Genomic DNA, 19,001 nt, shown 5'->3' on the forward strand with positions numbered 1-19,001 from the left:
TTTTTTTTTAACAGTAAGTATTTTTACACTGGGCCTCCAAGAATGCCTCCTCGGAGTCTTAGCCCCTGGGCCAAGACCATACGAGGCAACAGTGTTTGGTTTTGAGCTAGTTTAATAAATTGACCTTGTATTAGTGATGACTGATTTGATAAGATTTGATCGTGCAAAGGCCGACATCTTGGACTGCAACAATCCAAAGGCCCTGCTATCTGTTTGCACGGCAGGAAAAAACGAATGTTCTCATCCACGATTACTTAGCGTTAATGGTTATTTCCTTTAATTCCAAAAAAATTGTTTTTAAAATTGGAGAATCTGCTGAACGAACGCTATATTCCAGCCTTTAAAGAGGACAGGGAAGACAGTTTACGAAGTCCTACGCCCGTACAACAGGCCTTCACAAAAATTGTTTTATTTCTATTTTTTTTTTTCACGACACAAGAATCCGTTTGCCCGTTGCCACCTGAGACATGTCACTCGTGTCTACATAGTACACAGACCAGCAATATACAATTGATAGGTAGATTATGTACAAAATACATTTTCAATATGGAATGAGTGCTTTGAGGCGCATCAGCGGCAGATGAAGAGAGATTTTCGATTCTTTTAATTAACATGTCACAGCGGATTAAGTTCAGTGTTTCGACGCGTATGAATTCCGTAGACTCATTTAATGGGCGAAATTTCTTCACCACTGTTGGATCATGGGCCCAGCACTACACAACGCAGGGAAATTGGCGGTAAGGCTGGCCTACGCAAAAAATTGTTGCCCGGTTTGTGCGCATATGCAACATTGATTGTGGATGGTAAATTTGAGTCCGAGGAGCAAATACGATTTTGCATTTCGTCACAACGTTTGCCTTTGCATCAAGTGTTGCGAGTAAGTGTCCTGTAATGCCACGTCTGCACTGTGTTTTTAAATCATGAAAGTTTGAATTGCTCAGTATTATTCTCTAGAAAACGGGATAAAATGCTTTGGGTCCACTGGAGCGCTTTTGGCCGTCGAAACTGGGGACTGGAAATTGATTACAAAATGATGCATTGAAATATTCACACCCAAAACCAGCCAAAGATACATTTAACCTTTTTGCGTCATCTTTTGAGGTACACAATATCACACATGGCTGCTAAATAAAAAGACGCGGTTGATAGAAATTTCTCAGTTTCTTAGTCAAGTATACATGCATTAGTACTCTATTCATGACATTGGCGTTTTTGAGATACCCCTTTTTCTTTCTTTTTTTAAGATTTCCGTTTACCGTCGTTTAAGTGTGAGAGGACAGAAAAAAAGGCATACGTGTGGATTAGTTCGAACAGGACCTTGAAGGGAAAAGATTACGAGCGGGCATCTTTCGTGACAAAGTTTTTTTTCTATTCGCAGAATTGTCATGAATGAATAAATGAAATAAACTTTCTTTGAAGTAATCATCATTGGCTTGGTAATAAATATAAATGCCTGATGAGTTCTACAAGTGACTTGTCTTTTACAATTGTACGTAAATCAATCTTATTCATGTCTTCTTCGTTGTACTAAACATAGTTAATAAAAAGCAATGGTTATGAAGCCTGACAAGCTTTTTGTTATCATTTTTGGCCTTGACCGTGAACAAACAATGATAGATTTTGAAATGTGCTGGAGCAACTTACCAAAAGCAAAAAAAAAAAAAAAAAAAAAAGTTCCTTAAGATATTTAACTATACTGTGAACGTAAAACAAAGGATTGTTCACAGTCGCGGCCCTTCCAACATAAATTGCAGCACCATTGTTGCCATGCAAGGTTTCAAAACCAGTCTTTAAATTAACTATGTACTACGTACGAAATAAAATAAAAAAGATTACGGCCCTGTTCAGACGTCCAACTTTACATGTGCCAAACCAAGTCACTGTAAATTAGCAAAAACAATAACTTTTCCTCAACCTCGTCACCAGTCTTTCTTGGCACGCGGTCAAATGTGACGTCACCCATTTTTTTTAGCAGATCGGGAAGACGTACTATCGCGCTCGGCACCAAGCCTCCATAGACAAGCCCGGTTCCTTGAGGCCTGAGAACGAGGCTGTCTCTTGCTCATTCACATTATGCGCGGCACAAGAAAAGTTCAACGTTTGAACCGAGCCTAACCTAATCTCCTTGTTGAATAAATAATATTATTAGGAGGTAACACTTGTCGCTTACTTGAAGCAAAAGCAATTTCTCTTGCTTTACTAAAATAATAGTTCACTCCCGGAAAACTAACTGCAATACTTTGATGCTGTTTCGTGCGACAATTCGAGATCTCAAGATTAAACCTCAATAAAACTCCATATACCTAATTTACAGTTAAAATATCTCCAAGTACACGTGTATCGTTAGTTTTCCACACAGCCGTTCTTTGTGTCGTCACGCAAAATGGAGAGGAGCGTTGCGTGACGGCACAAAGAGCGGCTGCGTGGGAAACTAAAATATAGTATATAATACAAAACATTATTAACACTAAACACACACTATAAAGCCATGCCACAGGACCGACAGGTTTTTCTGGTAATTGTTTCAATCTCAAAAGTTCAAGATATCTTCTGCAAAGTCGAGATCTGCGACACTGGCTTGGGACACTGTCCGGTCTGTGGTGAGAAGGTCATCCAGCTAAACGAAGAATACATGGCACAGTTAGCAGGATGAATCTAGGGTGACTTTTATTTGGGCAAATTTGGGATATTGTGATCAGGGCTGAGTCCACGACTGAAAATAACAGCAAGGCTCCGATATTTTTTCCTCTAAACGATACAAGAAAAAGTACACTTGTTACAAACTATAAAAAATATTCCACCAAATTAAACGGACGTCGAATTTGGAACAACTTCCTAGCGTCCATAATTTACTCTAGATCACTTAGTGTATTCAAAAAAGGTGTTAAAAAGTATCTTCAAACGTAACTGCTAGTTCTACTTAAAATGTTAATGTAAAGACATCATTTCTTTTTTAATTCAGCCATATGTTGTGATATTATACATGTGGTGTCAGCGTTCTAACGGGGGCTCTCCTCGTAAAGTTCACAAGGGTTTGCTGAGAGCTCCTGTTCCATTGAGCCATTTACATCAATTAAGTTTCTAAGTAAATGAAAAATATTAATTGGGCAAGCAAAGATTGATTGATACAAATACAGAGCGTTGCGAAACCACAGGCGCTTATGATCAGAGAAAAGAAAAACCATTTTCCCGCGCTTTCTAAGTGTGTGGTGCTAACTGCCGCTCGCTTGTCGGGATCCAGCGGAAGGCTGGAGAAACAAAGGCCTGAAGAAAAACAACGAACCTTGCCGCTGTGGAAACTGCTGAGTGACAGCTGTTCATCAATGTCTTCTGGAATGCTCATGTCACTGTTAAAAAAAAAGTGTGCAAATGAGCATTTTAAGGCCACGAAAAAGCAGTGCCATGGATTCATTAGGGCAAAATCAACTGACATTTGTACCTTGTTGGGTTAAAGTCATCCTCGTAATCATCATTGTAATCTGGTGCCTCGCCATTTTTCTCTTCATCTGGAATATCTGGTAAATGAAGCAAGTGAAAAAAATAAATAAGGCGCAAACACTACAATAATTAATTTCGCCATTTCGGGCGAAAAGGGAAGATCTTCGCTGACGACGTGTGGTGATGAAAGAAGTGACAATCTAGGTGATCACGAGGTCAATAAAATGGTGATCACATGATCATATTGCAATACTGCAGATTAAAAAAAAGCCGTACGAATGGAAGACTAGTGAACGTGGTCATATAACCATCATCATCTGTCTTTTTTCTCGGCTAGTGTTCGTCATTGTTTTACACTCGTCGTTGATTCACAGCAACTTGAACAGCCCTTGACTTCCTATCACAATCTTTCTTGGTTTTTCCACAATTGATAGGCCTTTAAACGTGCCGTTTTGTGAACATGTTTGTCGAACCAACTTAAGGAAAATAATTACGAATACCACAGGTAACTGTGCTGCTATTTAATAGAGCTACACAAGCACCTTTGCGGAACACAGATACCCCCGTTATGGTTTATGCGCGAACGTTTTATTACAAAACTACTGTAAATATCTACCATCTGGCCACAGTTCGCACAAAAATTAAAAAGGCATCTCCCCCACGAATAAGCACCCCCTGCCTTATCCTAAATTTAAAATACCGTAAACTGCCGCTTATAAACCCTGGGCTTATACAACTTCTTAAGGGGTTTAAGTTGGGCTTATAAACGGAGGGGCTTATATCCGAGGGGGTTTATAACCGGAATAACAACGAAAAAAAAAAAAAAAAAACTTTCGAAACGTGCTACAGTAGCGTTGATCGAAATACGTTTTTCATTTACTGGTTTTTAATTAAGGGGTCCTTAATAAAGGGTCCATGTGGACTCTATATCTTGACAATCTAACCCTCAGTATGCTGTACTTACCAAATCCAAGTTTGCTGATCTTGTTGTCAATGTCAGCTAGGTCCTGCCAGTTGGGTGATTTCGTAACTTCTGGAAATGAAAGACAAACCACAGTGTAAGCAAATAACTTTGTAAACCTCGCCCTCTCAACTCTCAAAAACTGAACATAATCTTAACCTGAACCAGAAAGAATTTTGAATCCCCTACATGTGGGCCAAAACGGTCAAAGTGATCTTTTTAATGAAAGTACTTGGCATAAATGAACTATAAATAGAGTTACAGACTGTTGTAAACTAAATGAAGGGCTTATTGCGCAGTTTAGATTGCTTTTTCTTGTTTTGGTTCAGACTCACGTGGCCTTCAATTCCTTCAGGGAACGTTGCAGCTCCAATGTTTTATCCTCTGCTTTGTGCTGCATTTAGTAATAACAACAGAAATCTTGCCCATAATCATAGGTTTTTGTTGCATAGGAAGTTTAAAGCAACGGATGAAAGAGAGTTAAAGGAAAAAAATCTGGTGAATCTGAGCTAAAACAACATTTAGTTCTTGACTTAATCTATTTACAGTCGACTCCCGATAACTCGAACCCTCTTTAACTCGAAACTCGCGCTAACTCGAGCCAATTTTCTTTCCTTTCAGGTCATTTTCTATATAATTTACCCTCGATAACTCGAACTCCCGATAACTCGAACCTTTTTCACTTTCCCTTGAAGGTTCGATTTATCGGGAGTCGACTGTATGTCGGCATAAAACGTATTTTTTCCTCGATATTTCGTTATTTTACCACAGTGCGTGATTTCTCGAAGGAAGATACAAAATGCGCTACAGGTCTTTCATGCACCAAGCCCTTCAAATATGCATTAACGAAAAATCTCACGGTGACATTCACTTTTCTCTTCCTTGACTCACCTCTACTTTTGTTGTTGTTATTGCTAACGCCCGGTAATGGCGGCACTCCTTTCAATGTGCCCAGGCTGCTGTTGCCAAGAGACGGGGCACCCTTAAGAGACGACAGCCCACCAGCAGCAGGCTTAGACGCTTAAAAAGAAAACAACTTACAATATGAGAATGGTGTAATAATTCAGCAAGTGAGGTGGGCACACTTAGAAAAAGGAAATCTGAGTGCCCCTATCAGGAGTCGAACCTAAGACCTTCCGATCACTAGTTCAGATCATCCGAATAGTACTGAATAATACACCATTCCCATTCATTCACCAGGCTTAAAATATACCATCACATCTATTCTAACTTAAACTATTTATGATGGTAGATGTATTTTTTCAGTTACTGACACAGGCAAAACCCAAGCTCTGAACTCCCAAGGCGAGTCAAACCTACAGCCTGTATGACCTTCTGATTACTAGTTCTTTCAATATTTAAGATCATCTTTTCGTAATGATGAGCAGTAGAGTGTAATGTTACTTCAGGAACACTTGTAAATTTAGCTACAACTCACCCCACAAACAGCGTACTCAAGAAAAACAATTTGTGTGGGGAGGGAACAGAGTTTCGAACTACAAAGGTGCATGTATGCAAATAAAAATTGTTAAAAAAAAAAGGTGCATGTACAGGCTGTAGGCATAATATTTCTTTTCATGTATACTAAAGACATTTAGAACCACATGTACACTTTCTCCCTTTCATAAGTCCCTACCTGTTTCCAATGACAATCCCTTCTTCTCAGTCTCTCTGTAACAAAAATGAAATTAAACGTGAGAGAAAAATTTAAAATGCTAACTGTGGAATAAAAACTTTTCAAAGCTTTCACTCAAAGAGAAGTGTGGAACTCAGATCACCCATCACGTCTGCCTTTGTACACTGTTAGCCATGGATTAACACTACTCCTGCAAGTATTAACAAAAGTTGTTACTCACTTTGTTTTTGATGGAAGGTCGGCAAATATATCCTCTCCATCATCACTACCAATGGTTACATCTGGGCTTCTGCAATCAAGTATAAAGAAAGAATAAAGAAAAAATGAAGGGCTCAGTGGATAATAATTATTAAGACCTACGTCGCCTTTCGGATCGCTCTATGATGCTTTAGCTCAGAGTCGCCTGAGTTTCTGCATGTGAATAGGCCATTTCCAAGTTGGTGTGAACCTCATTATGAAAGCAAGGCTAAGTGCAAAGCTTTTCAAATAAAGATTAGTTTTGTTTGCATGTGAATGGAAACTAATTTTCAGAATAAAAACTTTGCACTTAGCCTTGCATTCACAATTAGGTTCACAGCAACTTGGAAATGGCCTATTCGTTCAGAAAATGTTGCTCAGATGTTTAATCTGCTGCTTTGCACCTTGTTTTGTGATAAGAAAAACAAACAACTTCCCCATAAACATAAACAAAAAGAGTTCTGAAATGCGACATAGGTCGGGTATGCTCTATGCTCTTCAAAGTCATGTATGCGCAGTCTTCTTGAGATCATATCTGCATGGCCACAAAGAATCAAATTCAATTCATTCAAGTTCAAATTTGGAATAAGTCTACTCTGAGAAGACGTAAATGTTACTAAAAATATGTACATTGTAAGATGCAAATGTGTACCTTATCCCACTTTTGTCCTTTCGGGAATCTGTCAATGAGTTCTGCTCTTTACTGGAATTCAGTTTTTCATGGAATGAGTCTTGGCTTTTCTCTGATTTGCTGGATCTTTCATCTCTCACTCTTTGTGGAATCTTGCTTGGTCTACCAGGACTAGAGGGCTGATCACAACACCAGCAAAAAGAGGAATACATGAATTTCATTCACAAAAACATTGCTGGTAAAAACTTAAGTTTAGTGGAATCTCTAGCTCAAAAGCAAAAACCCTCAGAATGATAATTTTAGAAGGTAGTCAAATTCTTGTGAAATTAGTAACATTGAAGAAAAAAAAAGCTAATGGCCTAGTACAAAGTATACGATAGGTAACCCAAGCAGTACATGGGAACAAATTTTTGGTCTTATCATCTGCGTTGATGAGGTAATTTGACCATCATAAAGGGATTCAAGTGCTGGTGTTTTGAGTGCTAGCCCTTCATCAGAGGGACAGAGCGATTCGCTCTGACAAAGGGCTAATGTTCAAAATGTCAGCACTCAAATCTCTTTACGCTGGCCAATTTACCTTAATCAACTTACTCTGTTGGTGAAACCAAACATTCATTTCTACTCCCCACAGGTGCAGCACCACTGTTTCTTTAGAAACCAAGCCCCCTATATTTGGGAGGGATTATTAAGGAAGGATACTTAAGATAATTTGGGGCCTTATTTCAAGCTCCCAAAGTGCAGCCGCCATAACAGACACTGTCACCACATTATTGGATTGCACAGCCAAAGCAGATGCTGCTTAGCCAGTGCTATTGGTGGATGCCGTATCTACTTGTATTTCACATTAGATGGGCTTAATATTTCTTGGAGCGGTTTACGCTTGGAATTTTACAGTATTTCTTTAAGAGCTCTGACTGTTAGGCTACTGCTCTGCATTTATACTATATATATATGAATTAATACTTTAACTGATGATGTACAAAGACTGCAGGTATTAAAAATATATTTTAATAATTTTATTATAATTAAAGAAAAACAATAAGTTAAAATGTTTACGAACTCCATGATAATAATTATCATTATTATAAGCTTTGATCTAGTTGAGTTTAATAATTTCATTTAGTTAATAACTTAAGCTTTTTCTGTGGAATGAACAATAATTAAATTAGAATACTTAGCTTGCTCAGAGAGAAGTTTTATTATTTATTTATGTATTTATTTATTTAAATGTACCCTGCTATCATCAGTTGCACTGTCTGAACTATAACCATCAACGCCTCCATCGTCAACCTTCAACAAAGAATGTTTTATTTCTGTGAGTCTTTAAAGCTTTAAAATAGCCAGCATACATTTAATACAACTATATCTTTTACTCTTTTATCAGATTACATAAAACAAAGTTCATGCATTATATCAGGGGCAACCAGTGGTTCTGTTCATTTCCTTCATTGAAAGGTCACCTCAAACTTTCAAAATGCTGAAAAACTAATTAATCTTTTTCCTTTTCAGAGGGGCAAATATTACATTAAAAATGCAAAAGTTAGTTTTTTAGTTAGTTTTAATACACAAAATTGCCTTTTAAAAGACGATAAAAATAATGATCTGGAACACTTGAGACAATATTTTAAGTTTTCTGATTAAATGTCCTCGATGAGTGCCCCTGATACATGTATATCACATGTACCTGTCGAGTAATTTATTAAGAATTGTCATTAACAGTTTATAATGTGACATAAACTGTTTCTAAAAGCAGTTGGTTTTCAATTAGTTTTTTATATCAGGTTGCACACTAATTTCCAGTATTAAGGTCAATTAAGGACCAAATAATATGTTAAATTTTACTTAAAGTACACGTTTAGGATTAAGCCATAGGTTATATGGGTTTAATAATAAATTATATTTCTTTAAGGGTTAGAAAACTGTTCATCAGCTGATGGAAATTTAACATGCTTGAAGTTTGTACTGCATTCAAAAGCCTGTGATCCATTTTTCTCAAACTTAGTTATTACTGCAATTATAATTTATTTATGAAGAGAAAAGAAAGGAATTCACCACTGTGAAGGAGGTTTGGAAATGTAATTTTAATTATCCCAAAATTTGGTGAACTTTTGTTCAAATTTCTAAAAGAGTTATTTATGGTTTGAGAAATGATATCCAACGTCAACTGACTTCTTCGTGTTTGGAATTGGATGGAAAAATCTTCCTGGTCCCAGTTGTTCAAAGGCTGGATAACTTTATCCAGTGGATAAGTCACTATCCGACAGTTTCAATCTGTGCAAAGATTTCAGTATTTCCTCGTGCACAAGCGAATATGCACACCCTAACCAGAGCTCAGTTGGGGAGTGTACGAAAACCTTGGACAACATTTAATATATTTTAGACGCTGAAGAGTGCCTTATCCAGAGGATAAAGTTATCCGGCCTTTGAACAACTGGGGCCTGGTGTTTCATATACAGTATTTCTTCTCAATCAAGTGTAAAGAGCTCAAAACTTTAAAATAATTGATTTTCTACATAGTGCACAAAAACATGGAATAATAATTTCAAAAATGGCATAGTTCTAGGCAGAGTAGTCACAGACGAATATACCATTTATTTAGTGTTTCTTGTACCAACCTTGTTTACATTGGGTGGGCTTGAGGTTCTTGGGCTGTCAGCTGCACTGTTTCTTGGTGAAGTGACAATTGCCTCCTTTGAAATCTTGTATTAATATCAAAAGTAGACACAGTGTACTTAGGGCAACTTAAATTCCAAATCAGAAGATTGTTAAATATTATTACAATATATTGTTCTGTTGGTATCAGTTACCACACAAATAGTAATTTCCTTCTAATCACCTGGGATATTCTTTGTGCTTAAAATAATAGCCTTTGTGTAGCCGTACCTAGTCTGATATAGGCTATTAGACTAAGAAGAATTGGGCTAATTAGGCTATTAGACTAAGAAGACTAAGAATTGAAGGGGTGCGTGAAATAAGGCCCTAAGTGACTTTTGACGAAGGATCAAATTCTCCTTTTGTTTCTCAAGCGAATGCATGGAAATTTGGGAGGAGAATCTAGCAATTTATCAGAAGTCACTTGGGGCTTTTTTCCAGGCACCCCTTCAATTTCCCTAGCTTAATGCCGTAACCTATTGTGAAAGAATTATTAAGTAAAACCAGATATATTTATATATCAAGATAGATAGTCCTACCGATGACAGACTTATCAAGTCAGTATTTTTAACATTCGAATTATCCAAGGTAGTTCGTTACATAAGCCTTATTAGCTTCCTCGGGCTACCTTGCCTTGTTATTGTTTTGTTAATATCATACTTGTGTGTGTGTATGTTTGTGAGGCAAGTCAATAAACTGAAACTGAAACTGACATGAAGTGTTTTCCATTGACTGTGTGAAAGTAAAATTTATATACATTGTAAGTGGAAAATAAGAAGAAAAGAGAAGAGAAGAAGAAACTACATTATATGCTCTCAGTCCTTTAATATTGGCTTAATTATTGTTGAAGGTAAATGCTTGTAGAAGGAAAGCTGAAAGCAAAGGGTCAACATTGGAGGAATCAATCTGCTAATGCCATTGTATTACATGAGCCTTATTATTTACATTTACATGTATGTAGAACATACCTCGCCATTGGTGCTTGGTGAAAGTCTCTTAACAACTTCAGCTAGTAGGGGGTTGTGGGATGTGCTGTCAATATTATGCAACTTGAGGTCTCTAGCAAGGTTGTTCCTTCCAGGATATTTGTCACTCTAACAAGGAAAAAGCAATATACCGGTAATTATGATCAGGGCTCTTAACAGAAACAATCAGTGTTCATTCTTTCATCTGTGTAATCTTATTAAATTTGACTGTCATCCACCTCTCAATAAAACAAAGAAAAAAAATCACATTTTCTTTATTTTCTAAAATAATGTAGATCAGTTTTTAGCACAGTATAATAGAACTATTTGTATATTCTGTGAGCACATGGAATCCTGGTGCATGTGCCTAGAGACACTGCTGGTCACGGAGCAACGCTTGCTAAAGGAAATGACCTTCTATTCGAGATAATAAGGGGTTCAATATAAGGAGATTGCAGTACATATAACATGACTATAAACCCTCTGAAAATGCTTAATGTAATACGTAACTCAAAGGAAACAATTTTAATAGGACTAGTAAGCAGAAAGAGCTATTAGTCTAAAGAGGCCTTAGAGAAAATCAGTGTGAACTTAGTAAGTGGCAACTCATCCTCTGTAGGCAGCAAGAAAATCATTTGCTGCTGGTTGCCTGGTATTAATGTACATTTGCTTTGACTTACAAAATTAGTCTCAGGATCAAATACAGCAATGGTGAAATCCAGATCAAAATACTCCAAGAACTCTCTGACCAATCCAGTCACAAGGCGACCTAGGAAACAAGAAGCAAAAAGTAGTTTGATGGCATTGAAAATTAATGTTACAAACAGGGAGCCAACTCGCCGACTTTCCTTTTGCAAATCAGAGAAGATAATTTGCAAGCTTTATCTTGAATTGGTAGACAACATACTGACCTTCACTGGTGCTTAAAAACTTCTTCAGATCAGGATTCATAAGTGGGATTTTACCCTGAAAGAAGTAAAAGATGCTTCTAATATCGAGTTACAAGTTTGCTCATTACCACAAAAGTTCTGCTAAGTCCTCATGGGTCGTATCTGATTGCAGGACTCAGGGATGGCTTATTTCAAAACATAAATTACATATAAATTATCTTAGATAGAGTTTTGCTAAGCTACAAAACAGTCTTTTTACTTTTGAAATTTATGGAACATTTACTGTGAATAGCAGTTCCATTCTGCCCAGTACAAAAATTAATGGCATTAAAGATACCAACCTCTGCTCCGTCCTGCTCCTCTAAAGCTAGAAAAACACTTGCTCTCAGCTGGGCCTTAAGAAAAAGGAAGAAACAAATAGTCCATTAACAGTCTATTTACTGCATTGAACAATGGGTAAGAAATTACTGTTTATGAATTATCACTGACTGGCTACCTGTATGTTATAATTTTAGCTGATTGGTTGATTAATCAATAAAATCAATCTGTCCTTTGGACTTCAATATAGTGCCTAAACTACAACAAGTGACAATCTGTTCAACATCCAGCAACATAATTATGTTTCTCTCCCTCTCCCACCAGGCAATGTTGTTAGGAAGTTTTATCAAACTTGGTATGGAGACACATGCCTTCAGCACTGTCCAACATTGAACAGGGGTAAGATGGGACCTGGTGTATTTAATAGCAACTTTTGAAAAATTAGAAAAGCACTTGCTCTCAACCATTACTGCACTGAACAATAGATGAAAAATGTTTATCACTGACTGTCTGCGTGTAGGTTATAATGTGAGCTGATTGGTTGATAAAATCAGCAAAATTAATCTGTCCTTTACTATTGCAAAACATATAAAATTAATATGGGAAACAACTGCAGTTCAGTATAGTTATTCTTTGGGTATAAAGGCCAGGAACTCGTTTGTTTAAAACATTTATATTGTAGCCTTCCAAGTAACCTATTTATTTACAAAGAACAATTATCGGTAATTTATAAGTTGCTAGTGACAAATTAAGAGTGAAATTACAAATTATAAATATTCACCGAATCCCAACCTTTCTGAAACGAAAAAGAAAATTAAAATAAACACAGAAGAACGAGTAAACAGTGAAAGCCGCTCAAAGAGTTATTTCTCCTCTAAAATTGGATATCAGAAAGCAACGAAATAAAACGTTATTTCATTATATAAGAAACGATAATGAAAAATTTAGTAGAGGGGAAATCAGTCAAGAAAATTAACAAATATTTTCGCCATGACAGATTTCGGTGTAGGTTTCAATAGACTATAAATCGGGTCAATGAATGATAACAATTTCTTTGATTACTATCATTTTAAAGCCCCCTTCTACGTTATTCAAAGATGCATACTTTCCTACCCTGATTTTGCCGAGAACGCCTTTACTTTCTAAAGTTTGGGCCACCATATCCCTCAATTCTGTATCCTCTTCCGCCGACATTTTGAATTTTTCGCGTCCCCAGGCTTTTCCGAGGTCGTTACGGAAATTTACGAAAATGTCCGAAAATATTCATCGGCTTACCAGATCCCGGATGCCCGCCAAATTTGTGCCTCACGTGTGTGTTTTGATTGACCGCCATATTCGTAAATCGACGAGAAGCTTCCATCGGCCATGGCTGTACAACCTTGCCAACAGTTTTCTCTAGGTAGGAACAAGTGAATGCAGCTGCCTTTCATTATCCCATTTTTGCAGTGCGTTGCATAAATTTTTATTTGCATTTGCAGATGGAGCGGCAGAGCAAGGCTTTCTGGCGTTTTATCGATCTTTACCCCAGGTATGAAACTCTGCAGTGTTTGCGTGGTGTTTGACATCGATCAAGCCTCGCACTCTATCATCTATATTGTATGGTTCCTTCTTTGTCTTTCTCCCTCATTGTGGTTCCTTGCTTTTCTTTCTGTTTTATAGAAACCAGAAACAACTTTTCGTGTGTTCGATCGCGCGGTAAGATAAGCTTGATATGTTTTATAACTCTAGATCACACTGTAGAATGCAAACTATTCTGGCCTTTAATATCTCCTCATAATATCTCCCATCCACCTCTGGGTCTCTCCCCGGCCATGCTAAGGTATAGTGAGATGCCACCACAATGCAAGATTTTGGCAGAAGTCAAATGCCCCCCTCCCCCTCCTCCCAGTTCCTCTCATGCGTGAGAGACAATCAATCTCCTTGGGGCAAGTTGAAGTTTTAATTCAATAGGACATGGCTCAAAAACTAATGCATAAAAATAAATAAATCATGCATAATTAATAATTCTCCTTTCAATTCTAACTTAAGAATGATGACTCCTGATTTATATACAGAGGTGTTTTTGCGCAGTTTGTGACTATGTGGGATAAGCAGATCCTTGCAAGGGCTATTGAAATCCAAAAAGAAAATTGAGGGTAACCGCACATTTTTCGGAGATAATTAAGCAACAATAATATTGTAAAAAGCACTAAAATACAAACAATGCATGGCATTTTTCCCCAAATCGAAGCTTAATTATCTCCAAAAAATGTGCGGTTACCCCCAATTTTCTTTTTGGATTCCAATAACTCTTGCCGAGATCTTCTTATCCTGCATAGTTATAACCCACGCAAAAATATCTCTGTTTTAGTATGCACCACCGTTAAGATACCCGACTTTCCTCGGACCATCCCGAGATATGCAGAACATTATTATGCACAGTAGCAAAAGTAGGACTATCCTTAAGGTCCATTTTTACTTGACTGAATTTGACATGACTTTGGCCATGAATGTTCCTCTGTGGAACATAGGATGCCCAGTGTTGATTAACTCTCCTTATACAGTATCCTCTTGTGCTAGACTCAGCAAGAGATTTTTACAGTAACCCAAACAATCTACTACTCCATGATCTGAAAATACTGTCTCAATCCATCAAGCCTAGCTAAGCTTTTAATATGGACAAGTGGAAAACATTGAAGCCCAGGTCTACTGCTGATTACCCAGCAGGCTACTCCACAGATTATCGGGCGTGTGAGGACTGACTGTCAAATTATCACCCCCACAGATTACATTGATTCCCTTTCCCTAGAAACCTTACTGTTCATGAATTGCTGTTTTTGGCACTCAAGTTACAGTATTCAGGGGTTTCACTAAGTTTTGAAGTAGGGAGGCACGTATAGGAGAGTAGCTGGGCAGAAAATTACACTTGAAGTGAATTTCTTTATGTTCAGTTTGAAAGTAGGCAGGTATTGACTGTTGCGCACCCTGGTACTGGTACCCGGGTCCCGCCTTCTGATAAGAATTCTGAGTATTATCCAGTTATTTTGTCTCAGATGTGGGGGGGGGGGGGGGGGGGAAGGACTCCCATATAAAAGTGACAGGGGTAATTGTTGTACCGTTTAGGGGTTAAAATTTGTGCTTTGGTACCCCTTAGGGTGCTTTAATCTAAAATGACTTCCATCAGAGGTAAGGCGGTACCTTTTTGGGGTATTGAGCCGAAAAATATGAGAGAAAGTAAATGTCAGTCAACTAATTTTGGTACCTCTTAGGGGTTGAAAATTGTTTGGACCATGCCTACAAAACAGAATTCTGACTGATACTTTTTAGGGTTTCTTTTCAAAATTTGTGATTATCCCCATCACTTTTATGTGGGAATCCCCCCCCCCCCACCCCACTCTGCCCGATAGTACTTTGAGTGAAAAAGTGAGTACAGTGTAGGTACATGTATAAGTACAGACCATGTTGAAAAGTGTAAGTGAACTTTGGGTCTGTTGTCCCAGTATACTTAGTTTCACACTAAACTTACATCACAGCATCACAGTATGTTCCCTTACATTCTGTGTGATTTTTATGGTCAATTGTTCATTGTAGAATGAATCTATGTGTACTGCACATGTACTCTCAATTTTTCTCTGCCTCTATTAACAGGACTATTATACTGTTCATGGACCTGATGCAATGTTTGCAGCTAAAGAGGTTTTCAAGACAACAAGTGTAGTTAAATATCTTGGTTCAGGTATTGCTAGAAATGAACAGCTGCAATATGATCAAACCCCATTATTAACCCTTAACGAAGCCCTGTTATCAACATATATATTCTCCTCATTATTCTCTATATATTTGTTATGGTACTAGTTTGGAGAATCTGTGTAAACATCAGGATATTTTTTTGGTGATCATTTCCTTAATTCTCATGACCATAGCCTGTGAGCATGCTCTCTGTTAGGTCAGCCACAAAAGGATTTGAGGCGAGCGAAGCGAGCCACGAGAGGATTGGGGCAGCACCCCAATTCTCTCACGGCTTGCTTCGCTCACCTCAAATCCTTTCATGGCTGACCTAACAGAGAGCTTGCGCACAGGCTATCATGACCACGACCCAGTTATTCAAAGCCCAAATTAAGCTATTCTTGGCTTAATGTGAACTTTGATACCAGTTTAATTACTAATCAATACACTGGCTGATCCTTCCAAAATATTTTTGTCCCACAGTTTTCACTTAGACTTTTATTTGAAATAAGCCTTTGAAACCATTTTCACAAACAAGATGAAAACCTTCAAGATTAACTTATAATTTGTAGATTAGCGTTAATCAGCTTTCGAACAACCAGGCCCTGTATGTTTGAAAAATAATGTTAGAATAGTACAACTGTTATGAGAAACTTGATGCTGATCATAACATTGGGCATAAAGGGTTTACTTACATTTAGTTATATGTACATATGTACTGAAAAAAAGTGTCCACCTTTACAGCCTGCATAATTGTCAGCAGCTTAATTTTGTTGGCCATGACCTAGAAAACTGTCCTTAGTAATGAGGTGTTGGTATAACTTACAGTATTAAGTGTGTTTGTAAAAGAAATCAGTTAGACAGTACTTTTTTGTGATCAACTAACTTAACCTTTTAGTTTAACCTTTAGATGCTAGTTGACTTACACTGTAAGTTTTGAGGATGAAAGGGTTAAACATCTAAAAGAAATAACACAGTAATTGCACCATTTGACACTCGGAGGACTAAGAGTCATTCTTACCAACATGGACCATTTGATTTCTCAATTTTTATCATGCTAGTATCTTGAAATCATGTGGCATTACATGTACAGCTGTAACTGAGTGGGCATTATCTGTGTTGACTTCACAGGAGAGAGGAAAGTTCCATCTGTTATTTTGAGTAAAATGAATTTTGAGAGCACAGTGCGAGACCTTTTGTTGGTTCGTCAGTACAGAGTAGAAATGTACCGTGCCAGCAAAGCAGCAAAAAATACTTCAGCTTGGGAACTTGTTGCAAAGGTAACGGCATGAATGCTAATTATTAGGAGTTGTTGTGCCTTAATCGATCAGGGATTAATGTCCCTTCCAGGACAAAAGTGACTTTTCTACTTTACTTTGATTTGTGATTTTAAACCAAATTTTCCCAAAATGTACAAAATTTGGATTTTTCAAATTCATATTACAGTTCCTGCATCTGTTGCAGAGATTTACAGAGACTGATTGAAACTAAATGAAGTCGGTAAATTTTGTGGGAAAGTTGAAGGGGTCACTTTTTTGGAATAGGTGGGTTGATTTGGGTTTAATTTATGTTTGAGCTTGGGTTGTGGGTTGCTAAAGCTAATGCTAAATTCTATGTTTATTCTTGTTTACTATTTTGCAAAAGGTTTGACTGTGCAAATTTTTATATAAGGCTTTTCAAACAAGGAATAATGACGTTATTAAATGTGTCCATTTTAGGCTTCACCTGGAAATTTACAGCAATTTGAAGACATCCTCTTTGGCAACAACGACATGTCAGTGTCAGCGGTTGTCATGGCTATCAAACTTGGTACAGAGAATGGTCAAAGAGTAAGTTAACAATAAGACATTGTTAAACAAAAATAGTTATTATTACACTGTGTGATTTTTCTTGTACAGTGTATTAATGTTTCCATGGAGACATAATGTGTCACTGACATGTACTTATCATGAAACTTATCAGTACGTCAGTTGAATGGCTTCTTGCATAGCTGACCTATATTGCATTAAAGATCACTTTGTGTTGTTTTAATTTAAGCTCAGATTCTATGGATTTTTTGCATGTGGCCTTCAATTCCATCAGGACACCTTGCTCCAATGTTTACCTGCTGCTTTGTGGTTCATTTTGAGATAAAAACAGAAATCTTGCCCATTGTCAGAGGATTTTATTGTAAACGAAGCACAAAGCAATGAATAAAACATTTGGGCAATATTTCCTAAAGGAGTTGAAGGCCACGCACGAGCCAAAAGTCCAGTGAATCGCCCCCCCCCCCCCCCCCCCTCCCCACTCACACCTGCACTCACTCAATTGTCAAGATTTTGACAATGATTTCAAGGTTCCACTTAGGTTGTTTTAGCCACTAAATTGGGCATTAGTGATGTTCCTTTATCTTTCCACAGGTTGTAGGTGCCTCATATGCAGATTCAGCTGCAAGGAAACTCGGAGTTTGTGAATTTGTGGACAATGATCAGTTTTCCAATCTAGAGGTACTGTAAAGACTCGATCTCCATCTTGGAGTAGGTATTTCATTAATGGAAGCTTAAGGGTCAGGGTGCGTTTAATTAGCCCTAAGGCCTTGTTTTCCTGTATAGGACGTCATAAACTGCACAAAAATATATTCGAATTAGTTGGCATCTTCCTTAAGAAATTAGAGGTTATCCCACCATCCCAAGATGCACAGATTGTGTAAGCAGTACTTAGCAAAAAGAGGCACCATCCTTAACAGACTCTTTCAACTTGAGGTGCTTATAAGAAATGGGGTGCTCATTGAGATAGGGTTACTACTGAACACAACAGTACATGGAATCATTACAACCGAAGTATCAATGATTTTAGAATCTATAGATAGTGTGCTAGGTAGTTACCCCGAAGCAATGAACTGAAGGTATTGTGGCAGGGGTTGTTTAGTTCTATTTGTTCCACACCTCACCAAACTTTGTAAGAAAATTAATGTTGCTACATGTAGCTTTTCACAGCGCTCTGGCACCCAGTTTAATTAAACAAACAATGTAGCAGTATGATAGATGTATTTTTCAGTGAGTGACACAGGCATATAGTACTCGGAAAAAGGAAATTGAGTCCTCCAAACAGGAGTCGAATGTATGTATGACTTTTGACTTCTAGTTCGGATACTCTACCACTGAGCTGCAGGAGACTCGTGGGAGGTAAGGCCATGATATGTGACAGAAGTGTCATCACACTTCTTTCACAAAATAATGTTAAGTAGCAGCATGTTTTATTTTTTCAGGCCTTGTTGGTCCAACTTGGTCCAAAGGAGTGTCTACTACCCCAACATGACACAAGTGCTGATGCAGCTAAAGTGCAAGAAGTGATTCAAAGAAGTAATATTCTGATCACTGAAAGGAAGAAAGGTGAGACTCTATTGGATGTGCAAGTAGCTAGGCCCAAAATAATATTAATAGCTATAATTGTAAAACTTGTCCAAATGTGCCTTTTTATAGCACAGTGTAGATGTGCAAGTGGAACATTGACTTTTTAAAACTCCCATCTTGCTCTAGGCTTGCCAGCTGGCTATTTGACATTGAAATATTTAAGGAGGCAGCGTGGC

The 19,001-nt window shown here is 37.6% G+C and overlaps 2 protein-coding genes across 3 annotated transcripts in view; one reads left to right on the top strand and one right to left on the bottom strand.

Moving 5' to 3' along the window:
• Nucleotides 1-393: 393 nt before the first annotated feature.
• LOC146483450 (centrosomal protein 43-like) lies at nucleotides 394-13,049 on the bottom strand. Of its 2 annotated transcripts, XM_085105689.1 has the most exons (15): nucleotides 12,842-13,049; nucleotides 11,752-11,805; nucleotides 11,432-11,486; nucleotides 11,201-11,289; nucleotides 10,524-10,649; nucleotides 9,519-9,602; nucleotides 8,137-8,193; nucleotides 6,925-7,082; nucleotides 6,256-6,324; nucleotides 6,036-6,070; nucleotides 5,291-5,419; nucleotides 4,403-4,471; nucleotides 3,440-3,515; nucleotides 3,284-3,347; nucleotides 394-2,617 (listed from the first exon to the last, which is right to left on the bottom strand). In XM_085105689.1, exons 1-15 carry the CDS (start codon nucleotides 12,920-12,922, stop codon nucleotides 2,531-2,533), a joined length of 1,233 nt encoding a protein of 410 aa, XP_084961815.1. In that variant the 5' UTR covers nucleotides 12,923-13,049; the 3' UTR covers nucleotides 394-2,530. The 2 variants fall into 2 exon arrangements, with proteins under 2 accessions (XP_084961815.1, XP_084961816.1); XM_085105690.1 differs by lacking the exon at nucleotides 8,137-8,193 and having other exon boundaries at nucleotides 12,842-13,039.
• The window catches only part of LOC146483451 (DNA mismatch repair protein Msh2-like), a 36,806-nt gene continuing 30,774 nt past the window's right edge, over nucleotides 12,970-19,001 (top strand). The window contains exons 1-8 of the mRNA XM_085105654.1: nucleotides 12,970-13,127; nucleotides 13,207-13,256; nucleotides 13,388-13,423; nucleotides 15,356-15,443; nucleotides 16,565-16,713; nucleotides 17,152-17,262; nucleotides 17,833-17,919; nucleotides 18,681-18,804. Of these exons, the coding sequence (XP_084961780.1) occupies nucleotides 13,094-13,127; nucleotides 13,207-13,256; nucleotides 13,388-13,423; nucleotides 15,356-15,443; nucleotides 16,565-16,713; nucleotides 17,152-17,262; nucleotides 17,833-17,919; nucleotides 18,681-18,804 (679 nt within the window). The 5' untranslated portion in view covers nucleotides 12,970-13,093. The remainder of the gene's footprint in view (nucleotides 13,128-13,206; nucleotides 13,257-13,387; nucleotides 13,424-15,355; nucleotides 15,444-16,564; nucleotides 16,714-17,151; nucleotides 17,263-17,832; nucleotides 17,920-18,680; nucleotides 18,805-19,001) is intronic.

Source organism: Pavona decussata, unplaced genomic scaffold (assembly GCF_977016875.1).
Source record: "Pavona decussata unplaced genomic scaffold, jaPavDecu1.1 SCAFFOLD_38, whole genome shotgun sequence".
NCBI lineage: Eukaryota > Metazoa > Cnidaria > Anthozoa > Scleractinia > Agariciidae > Pavona > Pavona decussata.

Coding starts and splice junctions, on each gene's coding strand:
- LOC146483450 (XM_085105689.1), bottom strand. CDS start 12,922: ATGTCGGCGGAAGAGGATACAGAATTGAGGGATATGGTGGCCCAAACT. Junction 8,194..9,518: donor GCCCACCCAATGTAAACAAG/GTTGGTACAAGA, acceptor TCTTTGTTGAAG/GTTGACGATGGAGGCGTTGA. Junction 6,071..6,255: donor GACCTTCCATCAAAAACAAA/GTGAGTAACAAC, acceptor TTTTTGTTACAG/AGAGACTGAGAAGAAGGGAT.